The following is a 23882-nucleotide window of genomic DNA, read 5'->3' on the forward strand; positions in this document are numbered from 1 at the left end:
TCCAACAATGACAGCATCCGAAGGTGCACCCAATAAAGAAGGGTATGATGCGCTGTGATCGGCTCACTAAGAAGGCGGGCCGCGCCGGAAGCAGCGCCCGAGTACTGCGCAAGAGCAGCTTTCAAGGAAGGTTCTGATGAGGATGTATGCGTGCGTGCGTAAGTGTGTGTGTGTGTGCATGCGTTACTTGCTGCCAGACGCAACGCTGGCGTACACGTGCAGCAGCACAGACGCACATAAACTGGAGACGCAAGCACGCCCAATACTTACAATAGAGAAATCATTCAAACACTAACAGCTAAACATTTGTTTCCACTGAATACTCCAAACGGCAAGGCGGTGTGGAAACGGGGTATGGCAAAGCTGAACGAGTTGTGCATCACACCCACTCTCCGTCACAAAGTGGCAAGCGTGACACAGCCTGCGCGTCATCATTGTCATCGTCTCCTCTGAAGGACACACTCCCCCCCCTCCCCCACGGAGAAGCCTTCCATGTTTTCAGGGGTCGCGTAGATCCTCAGCAACGAATCTTCTGAAGTTGGCGCCGCCGCGGTTGGATATTTCGGGGATTGTCAAAAAAACGATTTTGCGTGGGATGGTGGCATCAAACATGTAAAGTGTGACGTCGCCGCCGTAGTGGGAGAGAACGTCTTTTGTTACTTTCTGTAGCATATTCTCGCAAACGCCGCATGGAAACAGGGGGTTCGCCTCTTTGTTGTGAGACATTCCATGCACAAACACCTCACGAACACCCCAGGTGGGTACACCCAACGAAGCAAGCTTGCCCATCGCATTCTGCTCAGAGCAGCGTGATCCACTTGGGGTGCTGAGCTCGTAGTTGACTGCGATCACGCCTCGTCGCGTGCACTGGCACCATGAACCGCTCGGTGTGCCCATTTCCTCAACGTCAGACTTCAAGGGCACCTCAACGATTCGTTCGTCAGGCGCGATGTTGAGATTATCGCCGTTGCAATGACAATGGCACTTGTTGACATCCACAAAGGTGAGCACTGACGTAACAACCGGCCGCGTTGGATCGTTCTTGCGCCAACTGCAGTGCGCATGCGTTCGGCAAAAGCTCTGAATCATCCTTGTGGCGTTCATGAAGAAACTGTTGGGGTGCTCCTTTTTCAAGTCGAGAACGGTGAAGGCCTCGTCTGTGCTGTAGCGGGCACGGATCAAAGAGCACGCATTCATCACAAACGGGGAGACCTGGAGCTGCGAGAAGACAGACGCGGTCAAGTTGCGCAGGTCGCCAACCGTTTTCAGGAATCCAGGCAGTACAACAGGCGTCTCAATGCGTGGAAACGCCAGCAGCGCGCTTTGCAGTGGTGTTTTTGTGTCCAGGTCCCGGACTGCTGAGAGTATCAAAAAAGCCTCTGCCCATTTCGGCGGTACTCTGGTGGCCAGCAAATTGAAGGCGGTGTTGCCGAGGACCTGCATGTCACCCACGGTGCGCACGCCTTCCCCGTCAAGAAACTCGTAGAAGGCGCCAACCTCTTCCTTCGAGAGGGCTTCGTCCATCACAACCCGAGCACACTCCCGAAGGCTAACTCCTGACGCTTGCATCTGTCTCGGTATCACCGCGTTGGTGGCATGAATGTACAAGCAGCCGATGCCGTTGCGGCACGTCTTGTTGAAGCGACACATCGTGGGCACCAAAGCGGAAAGCACCTTGGCGGCCTTCAACCCCAGTGCAAAAAAATACCCGGCAGTCGGCTCTATTTCGTCGTGCGCTAAACGCACGTGGTACCCAGCGCGCGAGACCGTCAGTGGTAGCCTTGGGAACGTATCCACACGCATGCGCCATGCACCAGGCCTGAAGTGGATGCGGTCACATGAGCAGTCCGATTTCTCACAGCCTCGGAAACAATGATGCACTTTCGTGGGAGACACATAGAACCGAATCGGTGGCGGCTGAACGTCGCGCTTGTGGAAGAGATAAAACGCCACACCACTTTTGCGTGCACATGGTGTCACCTTGGTCGTAGGGAAACCAGAGGAATCCGTGCTGCCGCCAATAACAGTCGGCGACACATGGGTCTTTTCCTCCGAGGGGCAGCAATTGGGTCTCGCCAGTGACTTTTCCGGCAGTGAGAGCGGTGGCGACGTCGCTGGACGCAACAACGGGGTGTGGGGACCAGGTACCATGTTTTCTCCTGTTGCAAAGCCCTCGGGTGCTGCAGAGGCGGCCCTGGTTCCCAGGGAAAGGCTCCCTACAGAACAAGTAGCAAAGCATTCATCGTCGGAGAACAGCGCCGAGTTATCCACCGTGAGGGCGAGTACGACAAAGGACTGCGCTTGCTGCGCTTCCTTGTGGGGGAGATACCCCTTGTAAAACGGGATGGAATTGAAGGCTTGCGCAGCGATTTCAGACATGATTTTCCCAAGACGGTACGGAGCATAAAATATGGTGGGGAGGAGAGGGGAAGGGAGAGGAGAGGGAGTTCATATATATATGTGTATATATGTGTGTGTGTACGTATGTATATGTATACACAAAGCAAAAGAGGGAGAGTGAGATGCTGTGGTGGTGAAATACCGCCTGAAATGTGGAAGAAATATAATGTACAGTGAACAGGAGAGGGGGGAGGAGAAAGGGGGGGGGAACACCCCCATGTAACTCTGCAGTGAGTAAAAAAATGAAAGCAGCCGCGGACCAACTCTTTTTGAGAGACCAATAAAGATTCTTTTCCGCTTGGTCAAAAAACTATTTTACACAGACGATGTGAAAAAAAAAAGGGTGCAGAGCGAGAGAATCGAAAAAAAAAAACCACTTTGTGTGAAAAGCACACACCCGAAGTGGACTCCCTTTCGCGTGAAAGTCGTGGCTGACCTCCTCCTCTTTGCTTGGCCACCTCCTCGTTTGCTTTTTTTGTTTTCGTAAGGTTGGACTTCCCCGCCTCTGGACGTCGAAGAAGCACACGATGCGTATCTCAAATTCCTAGAGGTATGAGAAAGCCACCATTACAGGGAAGACGGTACAAGGTGGGAGGGAGGGGGAGAGGGGGTTGGATTGGGAAACAAAAAAAGGCGACAAGGGTGGAGACGTCAAAGAAACGGAGCAGTGAAGTGGATCAAAGAGGATGTTTTTCTTTAGCGAGCCATTCAGGAATCGGAAGATCAATATGTGTTCGCGCACCCAAGAGCATCACAGTGCAACTCACCTCTCGTGATATAAGCGGCCCCGTCCTGCAGGGAATGCTGCGCGTGCTCGACGCAACGAAGACGACTTGCGTAAAACGCACGGCTTGACTCTGAGCAGACCACGTCCAGAACCCTGCACCAACGGCGCAATCCGCAGCTTCTGTTGTGCAGTTGGTAACAGGTCCACCGCCCCCCCCCCACCCCCCCAAGAGCAACTGAGACGCTTTGAAAGAGACAGCAACAAGAGCAAAACTCCATAGACACAATATGGTGAAAAAAAGGGCGGACTGTTCTTAGCCTTCGCGCTGTAGATCGAGCTGTATAAACCCGACCATCCCCACACACCCCTCCTTACAAACCCGTATCCCCTCTCCAACAAAACTTTGGAGCACAGCGGGGAGGGGGGGGAGGGAGGGGGGGGGGGGGACAGGCTACATGTGTAAAGAGGTCTACAGACACAAAGTAACAGGGAGACGGGAACAGAAGCACCATCAATAGCTTCAGGTATAGAGGAGCTTCCCGACGAGGGATGGGTAAAATCCCTGCCACTATGACCCCTCGGCACAGGCACAGCTCCAGTAACGAGCAGCGCACGTTTGGTGCTCTCTGCACCAAATCATCTCGCGTCTCTTTCTTTCCACCTTGGTACAGCTGTTTCTTGATACGGATCCACGAGAACTAGGAGCTAGGAGAGACGGTAGATGCGGGGGGAGGGGTTCGCAGTAGCAAGGCATATCGTATCTCATGAACGGGTTTTCGATATTTGATGGTCTTTTTTCTAGGAGGGGAAGCGGTGATGAGCCCAAGTCGACTTTAAGCGTCTATGGTGAAACGCAGAAGCGGGCGGCGCATTCAACGAGAGCATCGCTCTCGCCGCCACGCAGTTCCGGCACGGAAGGCCTTGCCAAGGACGTCGGCGTCGTAGTCGAAAAGGGGATCAAGGGTGAAAGGTTCGACGCAGTTATTTTCTTCCGCAATTACCTCCTTCAGTTCTGCCAACAAGCCGGTGTTGGGTGTGTCTGGAAAGACATCGTAGTGAAGTTGAAAGTTGACTGGCGCATCTTCCAGCAGTCCAGGCAAGGCAAAACTGTCAACGGAACTCCGACGTGAGGCGGTGCTTCCGCTGGGACTATGAGGGTGCTGTTCGAGAGTCTTGAGCGTAGCCTCGGTGACGCTGGGGGCCCCTGTCTGCGAGGAACGGGGTGACTCCAGCGGAACTTCAGCCTTTTTCTGTGTCTTATTGTCATCCACACTGAGTATTTCATCGAGTGTTGGAAGGGACCCACGCGACAAGGGGATCGGCACACTGACGTCTGAATCATCTTGAAGGGTGCACGACGCCGCTGCCGTGTCAACAAAGTTGTCGAAGCTGGTGGGCACCTCTGTCGCATACCCTTCGACAAAGGCGACGATATTGCCAGTGCGCGTTTCATCCCCCAACTTGACAATCTCCAACTCCTCCTCTTCCCCATGGGCGGTCACCCAAGGTTTAGCGTCGGCCGATGTCGCTTGCAACTTTGCGTTCAATGGCCATCGTCGAGTGCTGATCTGTTTTGGGGATTTTATTGAAGAGAGCGGTTCACTTCTCTCCTCCTCTACATCCCTGCTATGGACCTCTTCGAGTGCACGCCGCCGAACCTGTGCTTCGTGCCGTTGCAGTCGTTGGTGTAGCTCTGTGAACGAAGCTGCTGGCCGGGGATTCTGCCAGCCCACATCGCCCGCCTCCGCGTTCACAGGAGGAGGAAGTTCCTGGTGGGCCTCCAGCTTCGCCAGCGCGTTTACCCTATCATTGGGGGTAAGATGTAAAAAACTGGAGACGAAGCTCACGGCGTCCTCCTCGCGACTATTCACGAAGGCCTCCAACGCTCCCTGTACTGCATTCGATGAGGAAGACGGATCCTGGTGTAGCACCGCTTGCGGTTCCATAAAACTCACTGAATCCCGCTCACTTCGCCCGGAGTGCTTTCCTGCGTAGGAGCAAAAGTGAACTGCCTCAACATCGCCACACCTCGGATACATCATTGCATCAAGGCCATTTAATCACCCCTCAAACCGAAACCCGACAAGGCAAAAGAAAAGGAGTGAGGTTTCTGCCTGTGCCTGTGCCTGTGTTTGTGGTGCGGTGCGGTCTATAGTGATGGGTGCACAAGAGACCAGTGCAATGGTGACGTATTTCCTATATCGATTATCTATTTGTGACTCCTCCTTGGGTGTAATGGGGTACCGTCAAGCCCTGTCTGTGTGTGTGTGTGTGTGCGAAAGCGTAACGGATGCACCTCCGTCTGGGAGCGCTGGGTAGGGAAAGGAAGGACAAGAGGCTGATAGTCATTCCTGAAAGGCTTCGCGGCGTTTGAGGACAGTGCAGAAGTTATTGAGGATCGGTTTGGGCGGGGGCAGCAGCCAATGAGTCCACCAAATCGACATGAAACCAACAAAGGTTCACCTGAACAACACTTAATCGCACAAGACGCGGCTGTGGCGTGAAGATAAACACCTTGGGGAGCCAAGACCTCTTAGAGAGGCCCTCGGCCGTGATGTGCAATATAAAGCAGTTTATTTTTTCGTCGTTTGTTTGCTCTCATCCCCTCTAATCTCGTTCACTCATACAAAAGATTCGGCGGCCGGAAGAAATGAAACACGGCCGCCCCTGGTTGTCTTCTCCAACTCCGCGGGTACGTGTTGAAGCCGGTGGCAGCGGCGGTATCCGGTTCCAAAAAAAGAAAAGGAGCGCCAGTACGCACTGTCCTTTAATGTGTTTACAAGTTGGGTCTATTTTCCTCAGCGGCTTTTTCCTTTTTTTAAACTTTATTTCATAACGCCTATAGTGATACTGACGTGGAGCACAGGAACGCAGCACCACACGCGCAAAATATGTTTTTCCATCGGTGGAGGAAGAGGAGGAGATGAAGCACGAGGCGATGTGCGTACACAGGCTGCCGTTTCTCCCGCGACAAGTGGACGAGGTATACTACAATTGAAGGGGAAAGAAAAGACAGGGATGAAGACACACACACACACACGCACGCACAAGCAAACATATACGAAAAGAGAATCACACGAAAATATCAACGCCCCAGAAAGGAAAGCAAACAAACGCTGAAGTAGAAGAGGGAAGACACAATGATAATGAAAATTTTGAAGCTGTACACTGTCGCAGAGGTAATCAGCAACAGGAACGGGCGTACTCGCACACGTCAGCAAAACATCTGTGGAAAGCAGGGAAAGGAGGTGAACAGGGGAGGGGTACCGGTGGAGGGGAGGGGAGGGGAAGACAACAGTGAGAAAAAGCAAACAATAGAAATAATACTCGGACCCATCCCTCCCCCCCCCTCCCCTCCACCACCACACACACGCATACTGACCACTCATGTTTACCGGAGGACCAACCCTTCGTGCTTATTAAAGAAACTCGAGAAGCATCCAGAAAACAAACGTCCGGAAAACCTTCCGTGCCCCGAGTCTTCTTGTGAAATAGCGAGTCGGGGGTGGCGCGCCACCCGAGACTACATGACAAAAAAAAAAGCGGAGCACATCAAAATTCTGAAGACGAAACAGATTGATGTGGACGCATACATGAAGCTCCACGCAAGGAAAGGACCATGAAGAGAAATCGAAGATAGCGTGGGCGGAGAGTCTAGACGTGAGAGTGCCCCTCCCCTTCCGCGCTCCTGGTGCATCACTCTCCTCCTTTTCCACGTCGGCTTCATTATGTATCGATGCGTCTTTTCTATGGAGGGGGGGGAGGGGAGGAGGAGGGGGGTCTCCCTCTCCCCTCGATAGCATTCGCACTCCCTTGAAGGGAGAAAAAAGGCCAGGCGTTCTTATTGTTTTTTTTTCTGTGTGCCGCTCGCCCTTTTCTCTCGTGGCGTTCGCTTCGCTTTACACCTCGTATACATTTGCATACAGAAAATGCGCACACCCGATTCCCTCTTTCCCTCCCCTCACGCGCGCTTTTTTCACACTCTCCTCAACACATACATGTATGCGGGTCTGTGTGCGCGGCACACTGCTGCACTATCAAGGAAGAGGTACGAGCATAGAAAATTTACACGGGCGTGGTAGCAAAACAAACTGGAGACTACGCATCGCGGGCGACGAGAGGGGGAAGAGAGACAGAGAGCCCAGAAAGAGAAACGAAGGGAGCAAAGCCCGGGGGAAAAGGGGATCGAGAATACTCACAGGGCTTAATGTTTTTTTTTATTCTGGTTATGTCTTTTTTTCGCTTTTTGTTGTGGCTGTTGTTTGGCGACGTAACCAGTGAATTCCAGTTCTCTCCGTGTGTTGTGCACTAATTTTTGGTGGTAAAAGCAAAAGGGAGGGGTGAAGGCGGAGACACCTGCAGAATAATAAAAAAAGAGGGGGTTGTCCAAAATACAGTTCTACGATCGACGCAAGGAAGAAAACTCAAAAACAAGTAGCCCAGACGCAACAATGCTGGTGAAATTAAAGTACGAGTTTGGGAGGTTGGGGGGAGGGGGGGGAGACAAAGTAGGTATCTCGATTTTTATTATTCATGGGCGACACACGTTTGTAGTATAGCTTTGATTTTTTTTGGGGGGGATTCTTGTATTCCCCACCGTTTTCTACTGCGCATTCACCGCTGTTCATTCCGTGTGTGTGTGTGTGTGTGTGTGTGAAAAAAAATGTGTTGGCGGACTTTTGTGCTCACTTACATGAGCACCACGTGAACGCAAGATCACATTTTCACGTCTAGACAAAGAAAGGAAAAAGGGAGAGAGGGACAAACGGACGGGACACACGCAAAGGATATCACAGAGAAAATGGGGAGGTAAGGTGTGGTCGAAGAAAACGAAAAACGCGACGCGGCACACGCACACACACATATCCAAGAAGCATTGATATGGAAACGTGTACATAAAAAAAATAAACAGCACACGAATAAGCGGAGAGAGGCGAAGAAAAAAAGGGGAAGGGGGAGGACCTACCTGTTAGGGGTACTCTAGCACACACACACAGGTCTGCCTTGACGATCTATTTTTTCCCTTTTGATGTTTGCGCGTTCTGTGAACAAAATCGCGCAGCCCCAGAGAAATGGGAAGTTAGATGCCGGTATACGGGAGACCCTTACCGCCGCCGTTGCCCGCCTCACCGGAAACCACGCTTGTGAAGGTAGGCGAGTAGCATTGAAGGGCGGTCTGTCTGCAGGATGCCAGCGCAGAGATGATCCACCATGTAGCCCCAGTTGGCGTCTGCGTCTTGCAATGCGTGATCATCGCTATGGCCGCCACATGTGGTCGGCCAGATCGTGTTGAACCAGAGCGCTGCCTTGGATTTCTTCGCGAGGTTTTGAATGTATTGCAAAATGTCAGACCTTTCGGTTTCAAAGTTGAGCTCATAGAGGACGTGGTGGTCGGCGAAAGCGCGGTCAATGGTCTCGTACGTTGTTTCGTTTGTGAGTGTTATAATGGGCATAAATACGACGCGCTCGAGCAGGTCCGCGGAATATCGCTTGCGCAGATCATCAAGAGGGATCTCCGACTTCAGAATGGTCTGCTCCACCATTCCCGTCTTCACGAGGAGCGGGTAGAGTTCATCAAAGTAGACGTCAGCCTTGTCCAGGTTGAGAACAATGCGGTCCTTTGCAAGTAGGAGTACCTCCTCTACCGTCGGGATCGTGAACTCGGTCATGTTGCCAAGACCGTCCTTGAGACGCAACGCCCGCACCTCGGCAAGAGTGTGATCGCACACCCTGCCACTTCCATTCGTTGTGCGGTCCAGGGTCTCGTCATGCATGAGAATAAGCGCACCGTCACGCGTGCGCCAAACATCCACCTCGACAATGTCCGCCCCCATCTCGATGCAGCTCTCCACAGCCTCGAGCGTGTTCTCGACGTAATTGCGCCAGTCCCCTCGGTGGCAGGCGACGCACACCGGAGACACAGAGCCGGGGAAGTGAAGCGGAAGACGCAGGCGAGGGCGCGAGCTCACCTCATTTTCACAAACACGATTGTTGCACGTTTCCATATCCATCTCGCCCCGCTGCGCAATCAAAGTGTGGTCCAATGAGGGATGGTGCATCGTCCCCACTGGCAAAAAAGGCCCCGTGGAGCTGCAGAAAAAGCCGATGAGGCGAAACCGTAGTCGGTGTGTAAAGAAGACAAGGACGCGTCCGAGGAAGTCGAGCAAGAACACCGGGTAAAAGATTCCTCTGATAAATAGAAGAGCTGCGCAGGGATGCTGCCGGTACGCTGCGACTAGTAACCGTGAGTGTAGGGGAGGGGGGGAGGGGGGGAAGGGAGGCATCAAATGATGTACAAGAGAAAACGGTTGAGTGACATTTCCCTAGAGGCGTCTATGAGTGTGAGTGTGGGTGAGGCGGTGTAAGAGAGAGGCACACCAAAAAATGTGGGTTAAAAGGGAGCAGGGAGTGTCAAGCAAACACACACACACACACACACACACACACAAGTAGTGCAGTTCACAACGTGTCATGATTCGCCAGAGAACAAAAAAGAGAGAGCAAGTAGAACCTGTGGATCAGTGTGCACTCAAGGCGCGTTCTCGAACACGGGCCAAGACAGGGACGCCAGAGTCTAGCGACGCAGGGTGAGATAGGCCTACCCTATCATACACCCTTGGTTCATGTCACGAGCTCCAACGCCCTCCCCCTTTTTTTTGTAAAAAGAAGGGGGTCGATGGAGGGTCACCCCAGAAGCGACGAGAACACTCCCAATAACGAAGCAGCGGTGCACTGACCAACTAGAAAGCCCATGAACGCTCCAGAACAAGCCTGTGGGTCACTGCCTGACAATTCACAATTGATCTACCTGGATGTTCAACGTTTTCTTTTTCGACACACTCACCTCTAGGGACAATTTTTAAAAAATGGGGAAACAAAAAAAAACCGTACACTCACGTTGGGTCGTCAGAAGAGCAAGCCTGAGCAAGCTCAGGCTTGAGTGACCCCATAAACACGGGACGTGGTGCACAGAGACTAAAAAAAAAAAAAACACAGAAGCCATGCGGGTACAGATATATGCCAGGACAGATGAAACGGATGGACAAGCAAAGATGTTCACACCTGCCGAATCCAACTCCGCGGATACCTACAAAAAAAAAAGAGAGTGCCCCTAAAGAGCGTACACACCACCACACAAATAAAGTCACTTGGCCGTCAGTTGTCAACAGAAAACACCGTCACTTACACACACAGACCGCGTGTATCATTCGGGGGAACATGGCGGCGGCAGAGAGGACAGAAACTAAAGGAAACAAAGCAAGTTGCATTGTAGGGTCACAGCCGGTGATAAAGCGCACGTGCTCCAAGTTCTTGAAAGATGTGCGAGTCAATAAGAAGAGCAACACAACGTTAAACTGGCACTTCACGAGGTGTGTGCATGTGGGCCTCCACTTTTTTTTTGCCGGTACAACTTCTCTTTTTTGGTTTTCTTTTGCCTTCCTCCCCGTGACGATACACACAGCGAGACCCCCCCCCCCTCCCCCACAACAGCCCAAAATGAAACGACGAGCGCGCCGCGATAACAACTCTGTTGGGGTGGGGGAGGGGGAGAAGAGAAGAGAAAAAGGGAAGAGGGAAGAGGGAGGGGAACAGAGGACGAGAAAAAAATATATACGGGGAGAAAGCGAGGTCCTACTGAGCCAGCAACAACAACAAGATCGTAGGCAAAAAGTAGGAGAAAATAAAAGCAAAGCAAACGCCTCTATAAATTCAAACAAGGAAGAGGGTATACGCAAAGCCAAAGGTCGTACACACAAAGGGAAAAGCCCCCACATCGAGGTCATAGAGGGGTGGTATAGGCAAGAAAGTCTAGTGAGAAAGATAAAAGTGGAGGAAGACGGCAAAAAAAAAAAAAAGAATGTCAGCTCTGAGGTGCACAGAGCGGCGGCAGCAGCAGCAACAGGGCGAGTGGCGGATAAGACACCAAAATATATACACACATTTGTGGTCTAGAGAATGCTACGGCTATTCTCGTTTTCTCCTCTAGCCTTTTGTGTGTTTGTGTGTGTGTGCGTTTTCGCTCTATTCCTTCCTTCATGCCCTTCGCCCCGCAAATACACCCTCCCAGCAAATTAGGAATACAAAATTCTTGGGGAAGCGGGGGGGGGGGGGGAAGGGAGCGAATATTCCATCAAAGCCCCCACCCCCACCCCAGAAACAAAAAAAACGTGCTCGTCATGGAAAGCGTAGAGGCCATGATCAAATCACCAAAAAAAAGATGGGATGAGAAAGACAAAGAAAGAAAACCTGGAAGGCGAGGGCAACAGTGTATGCAACAACTCAGCAGTCAGTCGCATACACCCGACGGAGCCTGAAAACGGCTAATCTGTCACGGGATCACCTCTCTCACGCCCTCAGACCCCCCACCACGCCGGTGAAAAAGTGAAAGAATGCACTAGACAGAAAAGAGGAAATCATCGTGAATGTAGTGGGAGAAGAGGCAGAAGAACTCACACCACTAGGCAGACACAGAAATGTACATTTTTAGTTTCATGTAAAACCCACAAGAAACAGTCAGTTTTCCGGATATAAGTGCACCCGACAATTTGGGGATTGGCACCGAAATGGTGGGGTAGATATGCACGAGAGGAGGGGGAGGAAGGGCACAAAAAACCTCAGAACACCTCCTCCTGTCCTCACCCTTAGCTCTTGTTTTCCGAGCCCCTGGTCGGAGTAGGGGAAAGGGGGGCACTATAGGGACCGGAGGATGCGAACGAGCTACTGCGCGTGTGAGATGCGCTTTCACTCTCACCTGTGTACTCCGTCTCCTCATCCGAATACATACTGGCACCCGTGTAGGTGTAGCTACTCGAACCCCTCACGTCTTCGGTAAGGGACGCTAAAGAGGTCCTGTTTAGATGCGTTGTAGCCTCCGTGTAGTCGTCGTACGACGTCCCGCTCCCTGTCATGTCGGATTCAAGCGGCGCTTGGAATCTGCGACTGGCGCGAAGGCTGGCCGATCCGCTCACGTCCCGCGCAGAGACGCTGTGGGAGGCACTTGCCACAGGGTCATGGCCACGCCGCTTCGTCGACCTGTGCCGTGCCGCCTCATAGCCCCCAGCGCCGCCTTGGCGACTGGTAGGCGTTGTGTCGCTGTAGTTTTCCTTATCTACGTCACTCTCGGACCTGCCGTAGGGCATTTGCGACAAGCGCAGTGACTCCCCTGGGAACGCCGGTTCCTCTTCTTCTTCGATATAATCCTCGTACTCATTCCTGTCGTTCCTAGCAGACGCGAAGGCGGAAGCCGGCGTCGCCGCGGCATCTACATCGTACCAGTCGCGTTGCGATGTCTTCAAGAAGGGCGCTGGTGCGGAGTCTGAGGTGTCTGTGCCGCCTAATATCTTCGCAGCGTTGTTGTCCTGTGGAGGAGTCCACCGGCTGTTCAAAAGCCGCTCCGCACGGCTGCTGCGGCTGTACAGGAGAAGCAGGAGAATCATGGTCACGATTAAGCCAAACAAGAGCCACCCAAGCGTCGAAAAGACAGGTATCAATGCCCAAGCCAAGCTGATCGCCTGGCGACCGCGCTCGATGCGCACAGCGACCAGGTAAAGTGAAAAAAGCAGCATGCCATTGGAGAAGAAGGAGCCCACCGTGTCGAACGCGACGCCCATGGCAGAGTGCACACCGATGGTCCTCTTCATTAAGCTGCGCAGGTACGCCTCGGCGATGCGGAGGCCCGTACGGACACAAAACGGCACGAATATCGTAAACCAAGAGCGGTTCAGTCGCCCATCCAGTTTTAAGCCAATGAGTACCCACTGCGCCACGCCGCACAGCATGTGCAGGAAGCCCATCGCAAAGATGCCCTTGTATATAAGTGGGCTTGGAGGGGTGTTGCCGACCTCCATCTGCAGCCGCAGCCGCCGGGGCCAGCGCCAGATGAGGGAAGTCGCATAGTATAACACGTCACCTAGGATGGGCATACTCATGTACTGCATGTAGAACCCCATCCCCGATGCAGGGTCGTCGCGGATCTGGAAGACCATAACAAACGTGATGCAGAGGTAGCACACGGAGGCCAGAAAGTTGCCGGCCGGGGACAGACGATCCACATTCGACATCCCCTCTCTATACGTCCTCAGTGAAGTAAGGTTCACTACGACTGCCATCGCGGTGATCGCAACCATGATCGAAACGAAGATCATGAGCGGCAGCGTGATCATCTCCAAACTCAGCGACATGTAGGCCGCGTCGTGCATCGCAAGAAGCACAAAAAAACAGCCTAGCAGCACCACCTCTATCATGAGTACGAGCGAGTAGAGAATCACAGAGCCGACAGCCCCGAGAACGGGGACAAACGGCCCCCACGTACCGCTGGCGATGAATCCATATGCATCTTCGCCAATCGAATCGTAAAGGTATTTTCGACTGCGGTTGTACAGCACCAAGTAGGCCTGAAAGTAATGGTGACGTAGCGTGACCTTACGAAAATTCCATTTCACCTGCCGTGCCGTCGTCGGTCGGACAAGGTCGAGCAGGTGATACAACCTCCAGTTGCGCGCGGGCAGTATTTCGTCTTTGCACATTGGATATGCAGTGAGATAGTCTTGTGGGGTTTGAAGATGAAGCTTACGCCTACTCGAATAAATATGCACGCACACAATACGGGAGTCCTCGCCGAATGGGCGGTTATGACTCTGTCAAACCAAGTAGAATGGAAGCCACCACCCACCACCGTACACACCCCTTCGTCTAACAGTGGAAAATTTAATCCGTTGGACGTCGGCAGTTTATCGAGAAAAAAGTGATCGTGAAGAGGGCATGCAGATGACGCTGAAAAACAAAAGCGGGAAAACATATAAAGCACGGGAGAACGAGGGCGCTTGGTAGTGGGAGTGGGGAAAAAAAACCTGGCGAAAACAAAAATTGATGCTCAAAGAGAAATCCACCTAATTCACAGATGTTCGCCCTTACCCCGTGTCACCAGGAACGCACCGGGGAGGGGGGGAAGAAAGGGGGAAAAAATGGTGCAGACCACTGAGAAGAGAGAGGAGGAGTGTAGGTTGAGGGAGAGGAGAAATGGAAGGGGAGGGAAAGGGGGGTGGGGAAGACATATGAAAGGCAACCAAATGGGCAGAGCTCACGAAGACCAATCTCTCACACTGACATTAAAAACAAACGCGAAAACGCAAATGTTCTTTGCTGGATGCACAGCCAAGGCAAAGGGGGGAGGAAACAGCTAGACAATGCGTTTCCTTTTTTGCTTTTGTATTTTTCCTTTTCTTTTGGTGGAGAGTGGAGGGAGGGGGATGGGGGTAGTCGCACGGAGATGAGCCGGAATATAAAGATGAGAGTATGGAGCGATAGCGACGTCAGCGCCACTTACTAGCGCTTGGGTGCCCATTCTGGTGCTCGATTTTCAGGCAACAGAGACGGAGACCGGCGAGAAGAAATGAGGCAGTAAAGCCCAAAGCACCCGGGCACGCAAACCAGTGAACGAAGTGCTCTTAATATGCCTGCCGATTGGCGATCTAGGAGTAGTATCAAAGTACGGGTGTAAGAATGGCTCCGTGCATGTGTGCGTGTGTGTGTGTATGTCTAACACTGCTCCGATTAAAGAGGAAAGAAATGTAAACGGGGGGCAGAAGTAGTACCCACATAAATACATACAAGCTTCCCTACAGATACACACACACACACATACACACACATTGAGCCCGTGTAGAAACGTGAGTCATATTTGAAAGTCAGTGAAAGGCGAGGCGGTGAATTAGCATCACGTGCGGTTGAATAAAGAGTTGCGGCAGCTTTACACTGTTATCGCGCACTGTTTCCATCGCATCTGTTTGTCTTTTTTATGTTGCCTTTTTTCCACTGTGAGAAGATCATCCCTCTGCCGCTACACACACACACACACACACACACACACACACACACACACACACACACACACGCACAGAGACCCACAAGTGAAGGGGGAAAAAAGATACGTAATGAATAGAGGGAGGGGAGGTAGAAGGGACGCGGTAGTGTAACCAACCCCCTCATTCATCCCCCCTCTTTTTTTTCCTCGTTCACCCGAGCCGGCGCCGGATGTTTTCCTTTTTTTTTGCTTACGTCCGTTGCTTTTGAGGCGCACAGGAGAAAAAAACCAACCCCGCTCTCCCCCACCCCTCAAAAAAAAAACAAAATCGCCCCCACATCCGTTAGCGCTGGGCTTTGTACTGTTCGTGTGTCACGGGATGTTTCCACGTGGTCGACTTCTTGCCAGACTGTAAAAAAAAGTATTGCGTCGTGCGGCGCGACAAGCCATATTCCCAGCCGCTGGGGAGGGGCGGGAAGGGGAGTCCCGGCGCGTGCGTCGCGGCAGTGGTGGCGGAACTCGAGGCAGCCATATCTCTAACTTCAGTCGGGGCAGTAGTGGGGAGCTCATTGAGCGCCTGCGCCGCCGCAGAGCCACTCGGCTCTGGTGACGAGGCAGCGGGTAAGGCTTGCGGAGCCTGAGTGCCGCTGGCCGCCGCCCTTGCCTCTCCCACGAAGCGCACAGACAAGTTCGAATGAGAGGTGGCCTGCTGTCGCGCCAGTCGCGCGTTTGCTGCCTCCGCAAATTGCACCACGCCGTACCTCAGGGCTTCCACGGTGCGCACCGTCTGCGCGCGGCGAAACCCGTCGCACCACCGGAACATGTATACAAAGGCGTCCTCGTCGATTTCAGGAGGCAGTGGCATGACAATAAGCGTATCCTTGTGCCGTTCTTTTTGCCAGGAAGTCTCCACGGGCAGGGCGACTTCCGGTGTCGACGCACTGCCAGTCGCGGCCGCCTTCCTCGAAAGAAGCACCGGTGGAACAAGTAGCCGCCACTGCTCAGATGCGCGCAGGTGGACACATTTACATTGACCACCAGCGTCGCACTTGTCCTTATCACACTCAGAATCGAATTTGGTGCAGACATCAATGGGGGTAAAGTCGCCCAGCCGGCGATGCTGGAGGTACGCCGCCAGCCCTGACGTCGGAAATAGGCCCCCGGTCGACAGAACGCACCAGCCAAACGCGCTTTGCGCGAGGACGGTGTCATGGACGCTATCAACGAATACGGCACTGTCCGCCTTTGTCCCGCTTGTGGCGCCGGCATTCATCTGATAAAGGTGCACCTTTGTCCGCTGCTGCTCCTCTGTGGTATGAGGCTCCGTCTGCATCGATACAATCGGCAATCGCTGAATACTTACACGGGGCCATTTCGAGCGCCTCCCTGGCTGACACAAGAGGGCGGCACACAGGTCAGCAGCCTCGGCGCTCGAGAAGAAAACCGTAGCCCACGCATATTCGCGCTCTTGCAGTGGAACCCCAGGCAGCTGTGCAATCTGGTGAGGCGACTCAAGAAGAACTCGCTCCACATGGCTGGTCATGCGTACCGACTCGATCTCGTCCATCACCTGCTCCTTGTTGAGCTGTGTGAGGGCGCGAAAGACGCCCAGGCGTAATCCGGCGCGCACATCCATTTCACTGATGTCCTTCGCCGACGCACTGAGAGTCGGAAGCGGCGCCGGCACAGGCCACGCACCGGAGGGTGGGCGGGGAAAGATGGGACCGTATCGTGGCGCAGGTATAGGTGCCAATGGCGGCGCTGGAAAAATCGATGTACCACCTTTTACCGCCTGCGTCGAAGTGCTGGGTGCACTAACGGGGATGGAGTCTTGCAGGCGCTGACCCACCTCCTCCAGGCGTGGAAGCTTTCGAGGCGCTGTCCCTGCCTCTGCACCCCCATCGCTGGCCTCTTCGTCCGATTCATCGCTGCACCAAGACCCATCCGCGGACGTGGATGCCGATGCCGATGCCGAGGGTGAAAGAGACGATGTAGCGAAGTTACTGGGGCCGGAATCATTCGACAAGTTCTCTTGCGCCGCAGGGGAGTCGGTGGCGGAAGCGGAAGAGAAAGAAGTAGAAGCGGTGGTGGCCGTGTGCGTCCTTTCTGAGGCGGACACAGATACTGCGCTGCCCCCTTCTTCTTCTTCACTGCTGCCTCTAGAGATGCTACCGCGGTCTCCGTCTCTGGACACCGCTCGTGAAGTTGTGGGCATCGGCTCCCTGGAAGTTCGGAGAGGCGCTACAGTTTCTATATGAATAGACTGAAATAATGGGCTATGCCTACGTGTGCAATGTGATGGTCTTTTCTCATAGTTACTCTCTGTTGTATGAGTCCATATCGGCGGAAGCCCATATTCGCTCGCTAGGAAACGCGAAACCACGCGGAAAAAAAAAGCGGGGAGAGAAAAATGGAGGAAAAGAGAGAACAGCGCCTTGTCGGGTATGATAGCAGGCGGAAGGCTTTTTTTTTCCTATCACAGTAAAGCCCCCCACCCCCACCCCTCAAGGGTCAACGCGCGAGCATACAGCGATCATCGATGTGGTGGATAAGGAGAGAGGAGCAGCCAAGGAGAGCACAGAGCTTGGCAATGAAAAGTTTGGGGGAGACTTAACCTGTGGGAAGCCAGCGTTGGATGTGCAGTTGTCTCACAATGAAGTGGGCAGCAAAAAAAAAAATAGAGGCTGTTCATGGAAAACAGTGACCGTACCGCAGCCGATGTTCACACTCGATTGGCAATGACACACTCTAAATGACCGACTTTTGTTTCTCTTTCGTCCTTGTAACACAAACTATATCTAAGGGTCGCTCTGACCGACGCCACGCTCCCTTATGTGACCTCCGCGTGTGGATTGAGGGAGGGGGAGGGCGTGAGGCTGATCGATGCAAATGCAGCGCCTCGACGTAAGACAAGCGCGCGCACCCACGGAAACAGACGATTTTCTCCTGATTTCTATTTTTTTTTTTGGGGGGGGGGGTAGTGGGGGCGTTGTCGTCGAGAGGGAATGCAGAGGCACACGGAAGCACCGGCAGGGAGGGTGAGAGCAAGGGGGAAGGGAGGAGGGGGCAGCGGAAATCAGGCACACACCTGAGAGAGAGAAACAAAGACATGCCCAGGCAACGCCTAGCTCGCAGCACCCTTGCGACAGGCGCTGTACACACACACACATATATATATGTATATATAAATGTACATATATATGCATGACCACGTCGCCCCCTTCTCTTGGCGCATGTATTCAATCAGATGAGGGGATTACGTGCAGGCGGACTCCGACGTCTGCGGTGGTGTCGGTAGGCGCTCGTGTCCGGGGAGAAGGGGGTCATCACAGCATGGTCGGCATTCGAATGAGTGGGTCGTGGTGCTGAGGCGCGCCGCGAGACTACAGACACCACCGAGTCCGCCCGGCTCACCACACTGTTCACCGAAGTTGATCTACCGTGCATATCAGAGACGCTGTCGCAGCGGCTGCGCTCGCGTTGCTCGCGCCACCCAACCCACTCCTCTTCCAGTGAAGTGTGTTGTCGAGGTCCCTGCTGGTGCCGCTCCAACCGAGCAAGCACCTCTGCAATGTACTTCTCGTGCTCACTCGGTGGACGTCGATCAGCGGGGAGATCTGCAAGGTTTGAGGTAAGCGGTGGCGGTCGTTGTTGCATAAATGTGTGCTCCCATCCGCCCTGCACGCTGGAAGCCTCACACGCACGCGCCCGGCGGTAGCCGGAAACTGTTTGGTCTGCATCCTTCGCGGACCACTGAGAACCACGCAGCGGCGTGTTGGTGCGGTTGGTGTCCGATGATGCCAGCGGGCCCGAGGTAGGGGTGTTGGCGTCTATCGACGTCTCCAGGCCTCGGTGAGGAGACGACCGCAAGCGGGAACAAGCCTGCGAGGCTTTCTGAGCTACAGGATTCGTTGTGTTGTGCGGGTGCTCTGGCGACCAAGACCACCGCGGTGCGTGACTATCCGCGCCACTCTCCGCATGTACGTTTGAAGGGCTGGTGGTATCCACTAACGGTTTCGGAGCGGTGTTCGACGACGTGGTGGCATGTGCATCAGCAGCTGTAGAAGAGGCAGTTATAGCCGCGGGCGGCTGAGGAGACGCGCGCCAGTTCATCGGGGATCTATTACCGTTGGTTTCAACGCGACGAACTCGGACATCCAGCGCGGTACGCTGCCCAGTGGGATTATAGCGGAACGGAATGGCGTACTCCTTCCACTCCTTCACATCGGCTTTGAGCTTCGCAGGATCCAGGGAAAAGCGAGCGACTTGTCGCTTGCCTTCCAACAGTGAAAACCGCAACTTCTCTGAACCGTCCACCGGCTTGAGTGTAATGCACGCCTGTTGTCCCTTATACACCACCTCTTTGGGTTCGCAGCAAACGACGGGGGTCGTGCTAAAGCTGTAGGAGCCAAAACGGATTCTCACACTATACTCGCCACCTAGAAGCAGCGGGGCTGGATGATCGAGGTCGATGCTATCTGATCTCACCACAATGCGCTCCAACTGTATATCCAGGCTTTGCACAGCGCCAGGTGTACACTTAGTGAAGATTGATGTCCCCCTAACTGGTGTGGAGCGCATTGCTGTTGTCGTGGGCATCGGCTGTGCGAGCTGTTGTTCTCCTCTATCGACGCCAACGTCGTCGTCCTGCATCGGTTTCTGGTCTGGAGGTGGTGTAAAGGAAGGAACGTTCGATGTCGCGCGTGGGGGCGTCTTTAGTAGGCGGTCGCGGGACGGATTACGTTCGAGGGACATCTGGCCGGCCATCGAGGGCTTGCTTGCCAGAAACGTAGCGGCGTTGCTGGAGTGCGCCCCTCGTGCATCCTCGATTTCATGCACATAAAGGGAGAAGAGAAGTTTGCCTGTCACCGCACCGCAGGCATTACGGAGCTTGATGGCATAATTCTTCTTTGGCTTGTCAAAAAAGGGACTTGGGTCAAGAGCACACTTGGCCACGGCGGGTAGCGGCCCAGCACCGCTGTATGTGGACGGCCGCAAGGCGAAGGTGACCACATCCCGCTCGCTGTCTAAGATGAGTTGATGCGACTGCGTCGAAAACGTCAGCACCACGTCCGCGCCGATTTCCTTGAAGCGAATATCCTCTGTTGCTCCATCTACGTGGTAGACACCAGTGCTGCCACACGAGTTGGCCTTTGAGCGCGGCGTCCGAGACCAGCTACAATGATAGGAAAGAGCATCAGGGATGTCTCGCTGCGCCGCATTGTTTGAACAGAGCCCTGTGAAGCTGGAGATGTCGCACACAAAGCGGTACAGGACAAAGTCGAGCTGGATCATTTCCACTAGAAACGGGTGGGTATGGGGATGTGAGTAGTGGAGCCGGCTCACTGCCGTAGTAGTTTCCACACTCCCGTGCCGCCGTAGATTCGGCTGAGAAAGGGGAGGACGAGAGAGGGAACGATGAACAAGCACCACGGACGCGTAACAAAAAAAAAAACCCTCCAGATCACCAACAGGAAAACGAAGGAGCCTGCCGATCAGATGGGCCTTGCGTGGGAAGCAACGGATTCAAGGGAAACACACACACACACACAAAGTAGAAGAGCGATTTGGAGGAAGGGAGAGTTGTTTCAGTACATCGTCGATGCCGCGGTTGCGATAGGTAGATCCATATTGGCTTCGCGCATAATCCCTCGAGAGAAGCGCAAATAGAAATGTTTAAGCCTGAGTGCTACATCTGCGTAGCTGTCCCTCTTGAGCTGAACGGGGTTTGCCCAGTCCTCCCCCTCCCCCTCCCCCAAGGGCAACGCTGATTTTGGCCTTGGGCTGAAAAAAAAAAGAGCGGAGATGAGGGGGCAACGCGGAAATTCGATAAAAAAGAAGAGAAAGTCATCACAGCAGCACCGATTTCACGTGTAGAGGGAACCGAGGAAAATTCTATCGATGTCGCCTAGCGCCACTACATCGGTTGACGAATCGGTCTCCCGCCCCTCGGGCCTGACCGTCTTCGTATCAGCTGCAACAAGGGTCTCATGCGCCGCAGAATGAATGGGGGCATGTGTATCACCTGCAACTCCGTGCACGCTCTCACCAAAGACATAGGTCCGATTCACTTCGGCTGCTGGACCAATAGGAGACGGAGAGCGGCTACCAAACAAGTCAATATCACCCTGGCCAGCCTTCACGGTGCAACTTCCATCAGCGATGGCGGCGCGCGGACCCTCGCTTGCGTACTCGCGGGCGCGGTGACTCGCCAAACTGCTTGTGCGGGTCACCAGGGGCACCGCAGTTGCAGAGAAGACATTCTTGTGGACGAAAGATGATGTCGCTCTCTTCTTACCACGCCTCATTTGGTGATCCGGATCGGACCCCAATCCAACCACTGCGGCAGGATTCGATTCTCCCCGAGCAGCCGAAACCCACTTGGTGTTGCTGGAATTCTGCATCGACTGCGCTGCGTGCCCCTTGGGCATCGGGGGCAGTGATTGAGAAGAGTGCCAATTTTCCGGCAAGTGCAAGAGCGCCGAGCCTACATGTCGGTTTTTCATAATAGCATCGACGTATTCCTTGCGAAGGTCCAACTGATTGGCCTCCTCCATGACGTGGTGCTCGAGGGCATCCACCTGCGCATGCAATGACTGTAGCGTCAACTGGTCCACCTTTGCCTGCAGGCTTCGTTCGCGGAGGAGGTCTAACTTCTGAAACGTGTCTGCGAGTAGGCGTTCAGTCTCGACGCGGTAGCTGGTGAGGGACTGTGACCACGTGCCCAGCTCCTCGGTGAAAGCGGCACGAGCAGCGCGCAACGATTGCTGTGCCGACATGACATCACCGAAGCGTTGGTTCACGCTGCGAAGAAGGCCAGTAGTGAGGCTGCTGTTCACAGGCACTGGGGAACTTGTTGAGGTCAGGCAACGCGACAGTTGCCCTCGAATCGTCTGCTCCCACTCAGCACAGACAGCTTTGACGACCGCTCGTTGTTCCGTAGCCTGCATCCGGCGATGCTGTAGTTGCGACGCCCAACCGCAGGTGAGCTCCTTGACGTCGGAGATGCTGCGCTGCAGTGCCTCGCGGCTGTGCTGAAGTGAAGAGAGGGAGTGCTGCCATCCTCCGCTGAGTTGCTGTACCGAGGAGGAAGAAGACACGTGCGAGTTCCCATAGTCGCGCATTCCACTGGTCCGGTTGTAGTCGACCGCGGGGGCGACTCCCCCCGGAGACAATAAGCTCAGCTTGTGCTCGCGTCGACTGCGAAACAAAAGCACCAGTTGCTCCATTCGGATACGGACGCGATCTAACTCGCTGTGTACCTCCTCCACTGTTGGTGCGGTAGACACTGGCACCCGAGACGGAGACTTGATAAACGTGCGATGGATTTCTCGACTCTCCCGCAACGCGCGTACTTCGGCCTCTGCACGAGAGCGAAACACTCGGTGCTGTGCCGCCAAATCCTCCTGACGCGCCGACAGCTCCTTTGCTGCCGCGTCCCGCTGCGTGATGGCGATTGCAGACTTCGTTTCTAATCCCCGGCGCATCTCCTGCTCCAACATGGCGCAGCTTCGCTCTGTCATGGATGCCAGCTGGCTTTGAAAGGCAGCCAGACGTTGACTGCACTCGGCATTGTGTTGCCGATGCGCCGTTTCAGCGGTGATCTTGAAAACACCAAGGGCGCTGTCTGCACGCTCTTGGAAGGTGCGGCGGCACGTGTCTTGGAAGGCGGCCGCCTCCGCCTCACGCCGCGATCGGTGTTGTGCCATCGTTTTTGCACGGGCCTCGGCATCATTGGCAAAGATATCGGCTCTTTGCTGTCGTGCTGCCGACAAGTGCTCACGAGCACTCCGCACCACTGCGTCCCTGCATTGCAACGCCAACCTTCGCTTCAGGTGACGTACGCCGTCCTGGACACCAAGCAGGAGAGCATCAATCACGGAGGCCTGGAGCTCATCGCTGGTATCCTGTGTGGCGGCTGCCTCGAACTCCGCACGGAGGGTGAGGTTCGTCGACTGTTGCGCCTGCACAGCCTGAGTAAGATCTTCTATTTGTTGTTGGTGGCGCTGCGTGCATTCACGACGATACTCACGCATCTCTTCCTCAGTGTCCCTCGAGGCTGTAGCCGACACGGCGCTCTCGCGAACTCTTCGCTCTATTTCAGCCTCCTCTTTTCTTTTCTGCTCACGGGCTGTGGCCTCTGTGCTCCTCAGAGACACTAGCGTCCGCTCGAGCTCCGATACCTCGACCGTCAGCGGATGGAGGCCTCTCTGAAGTTCCTCTACGCGACGCTTCCCTTCGTCCAACTGACGGTCCAGATCAATCAGTTCTTGACTCAGGGTCGCTTTCTGGGTCTGCTGTATATCTGTCTCTTCCGAGGGGTGTAAGGCTGCAGGGCTGGCGGTGGTAACGGCACCGCTGTAGGCAAAAGAAAAGTCGGCTGCCATTGGAGTCGCCGAAGCGGCGGCCGACGAGTCCCCACCCTCGTATCGCAAAAAGACCGGCACAGACCTCGAGGGCGGCGACGCCATCGGCTCACAACAGGGGGCCGGCGGCTGACTGTGACAATCTAAAAGGGCAACTTCGTGCACATTGCCCTGTGTGGACGAGGGGTGACCTGCCTCAGGTTTCGGGCTCGCAGTTGCGGGTGATTTTTCGATCTCATTCAGGAAGTCAAGTGAATCATGCTCGGTTGCACGGAACACGGTAGCGGTCCTCACCGGTGAACCCACAGCCGATGAAGTCTCGACAGCCACGGAGAGGGGTGCAGAGACGCTGGGCGAAAACGGCGGTAATGTGCTCGTTGATGCCGTGACGGCACCGGGCGGAGCAGGCCCAATAGCACCATTGTCTATAGTGCTTAGCCAGGAAGGGCAACTCGCTGCCTGACTCGCAGGGACGGACGGGGCAGCAGATGGCGATGAGGCAGGGTTCAAGCCTTTGCGTCGCCCTGCAATCGGAACTGACATTCAGCCTCACGCAGACGATGTGAAATGGAAGAGGGTGCTCGAG

General features: G+C 54.3%; 7 protein-coding genes across 7 annotated transcripts; all 7 read right to left on the reverse strand.

The window, feature by feature from the left end:
* Positions 1 to 498: 498 nt before the first annotated feature.
* Positions 499 to 2379, reverse strand: JKF63_00875 (uncharacterized protein; the record flags this gene model as incomplete). The annotated part of the gene is made up of 1 exon (XM_067896924.1): positions 499 to 2379. One exon carries the CDS (start codon positions 2377 to 2379, stop codon positions 499 to 501), a length of 1881 nt encoding a protein of 626 aa, XP_067753081.1.
* A 1620-nt stretch (positions 2380 to 3999) lies between these two features.
* On the reverse strand, positions 4000 to 5169 carry JKF63_00876 (uncharacterized protein; the record flags this gene model as incomplete). The annotated part of the gene is made up of 1 exon (XM_067896925.1): positions 4000 to 5169. The coding sequence occupies one exon, from the start codon at positions 5167 to 5169 to the stop codon at positions 4000 to 4002; it is 1170 nt and encodes a 389-aa protein (XP_067753082.1).
* Positions 5170 to 8253: 3084 nt separating this feature from the next.
* On the reverse strand, positions 8254 to 9186 carry JKF63_00877 (uncharacterized protein; the record flags this gene model as incomplete). Its single annotated transcript, XM_067896926.1, has 1 exon — positions 8254 to 9186. The coding sequence occupies one exon, from the start codon at positions 9184 to 9186 to the stop codon at positions 8254 to 8256; it is 933 nt and encodes a 310-aa protein (XP_067753083.1).
* Positions 9187 to 11769: 2583 nt separating this feature from the next.
* On the reverse strand, positions 11770 to 13653 carry JKF63_00878 (uncharacterized protein; the record flags this gene model as incomplete). Its single annotated transcript, XM_067896927.1, has 1 exon — positions 11770 to 13653. One exon carries the CDS (start codon positions 13651 to 13653, stop codon positions 11770 to 11772), a length of 1884 nt encoding a protein of 627 aa, XP_067753084.1.
* Positions 13654 to 15273: 1620 nt separating this feature from the next.
* Positions 15274 to 17145, reverse strand: JKF63_00879 (uncharacterized protein; the record flags this gene model as incomplete). The annotated part of the gene is made up of 1 exon (XM_067896928.1): positions 15274 to 17145. One exon carries the CDS (start codon positions 17143 to 17145, stop codon positions 15274 to 15276), a length of 1872 nt encoding a protein of 623 aa, XP_067753085.1.
* A 1028-nt stretch (positions 17146 to 18173) lies between these two features.
* On the reverse strand, positions 18174 to 19685 carry JKF63_00880 (uncharacterized protein; the record flags this gene model as incomplete). Its single annotated transcript, XM_067896929.1, has 2 exons — positions 18174 to 19594; positions 19634 to 19685. The coding sequence occupies 2 exons, from the start codon at positions 19683 to 19685 to the stop codon at positions 18174 to 18176; spliced, it is 1473 nt and encodes a 490-aa protein (XP_067753086.1).
* A 1112-nt stretch (positions 19686 to 20797) lies between these two features.
* Positions 20798 to 23839, reverse strand: JKF63_00881 (uncharacterized protein; the record flags this gene model as incomplete). The annotated part of the gene is made up of 1 exon (XM_067896930.1): positions 20798 to 23839. The coding sequence occupies one exon, from the start codon at positions 23837 to 23839 to the stop codon at positions 20798 to 20800; it is 3042 nt and encodes a 1013-aa protein (XP_067753087.1).
* Positions 23840 to 23882: the final 43 nt, after the last annotated feature.

Source organism: Porcisia hertigi, chromosome 36 (assembly GCF_017918235.1).
Source record: "Porcisia hertigi strain C119 chromosome 36, whole genome shotgun sequence".
NCBI lineage: Eukaryota > Euglenozoa > Kinetoplastea > Trypanosomatida > Trypanosomatidae > Porcisia > Porcisia hertigi.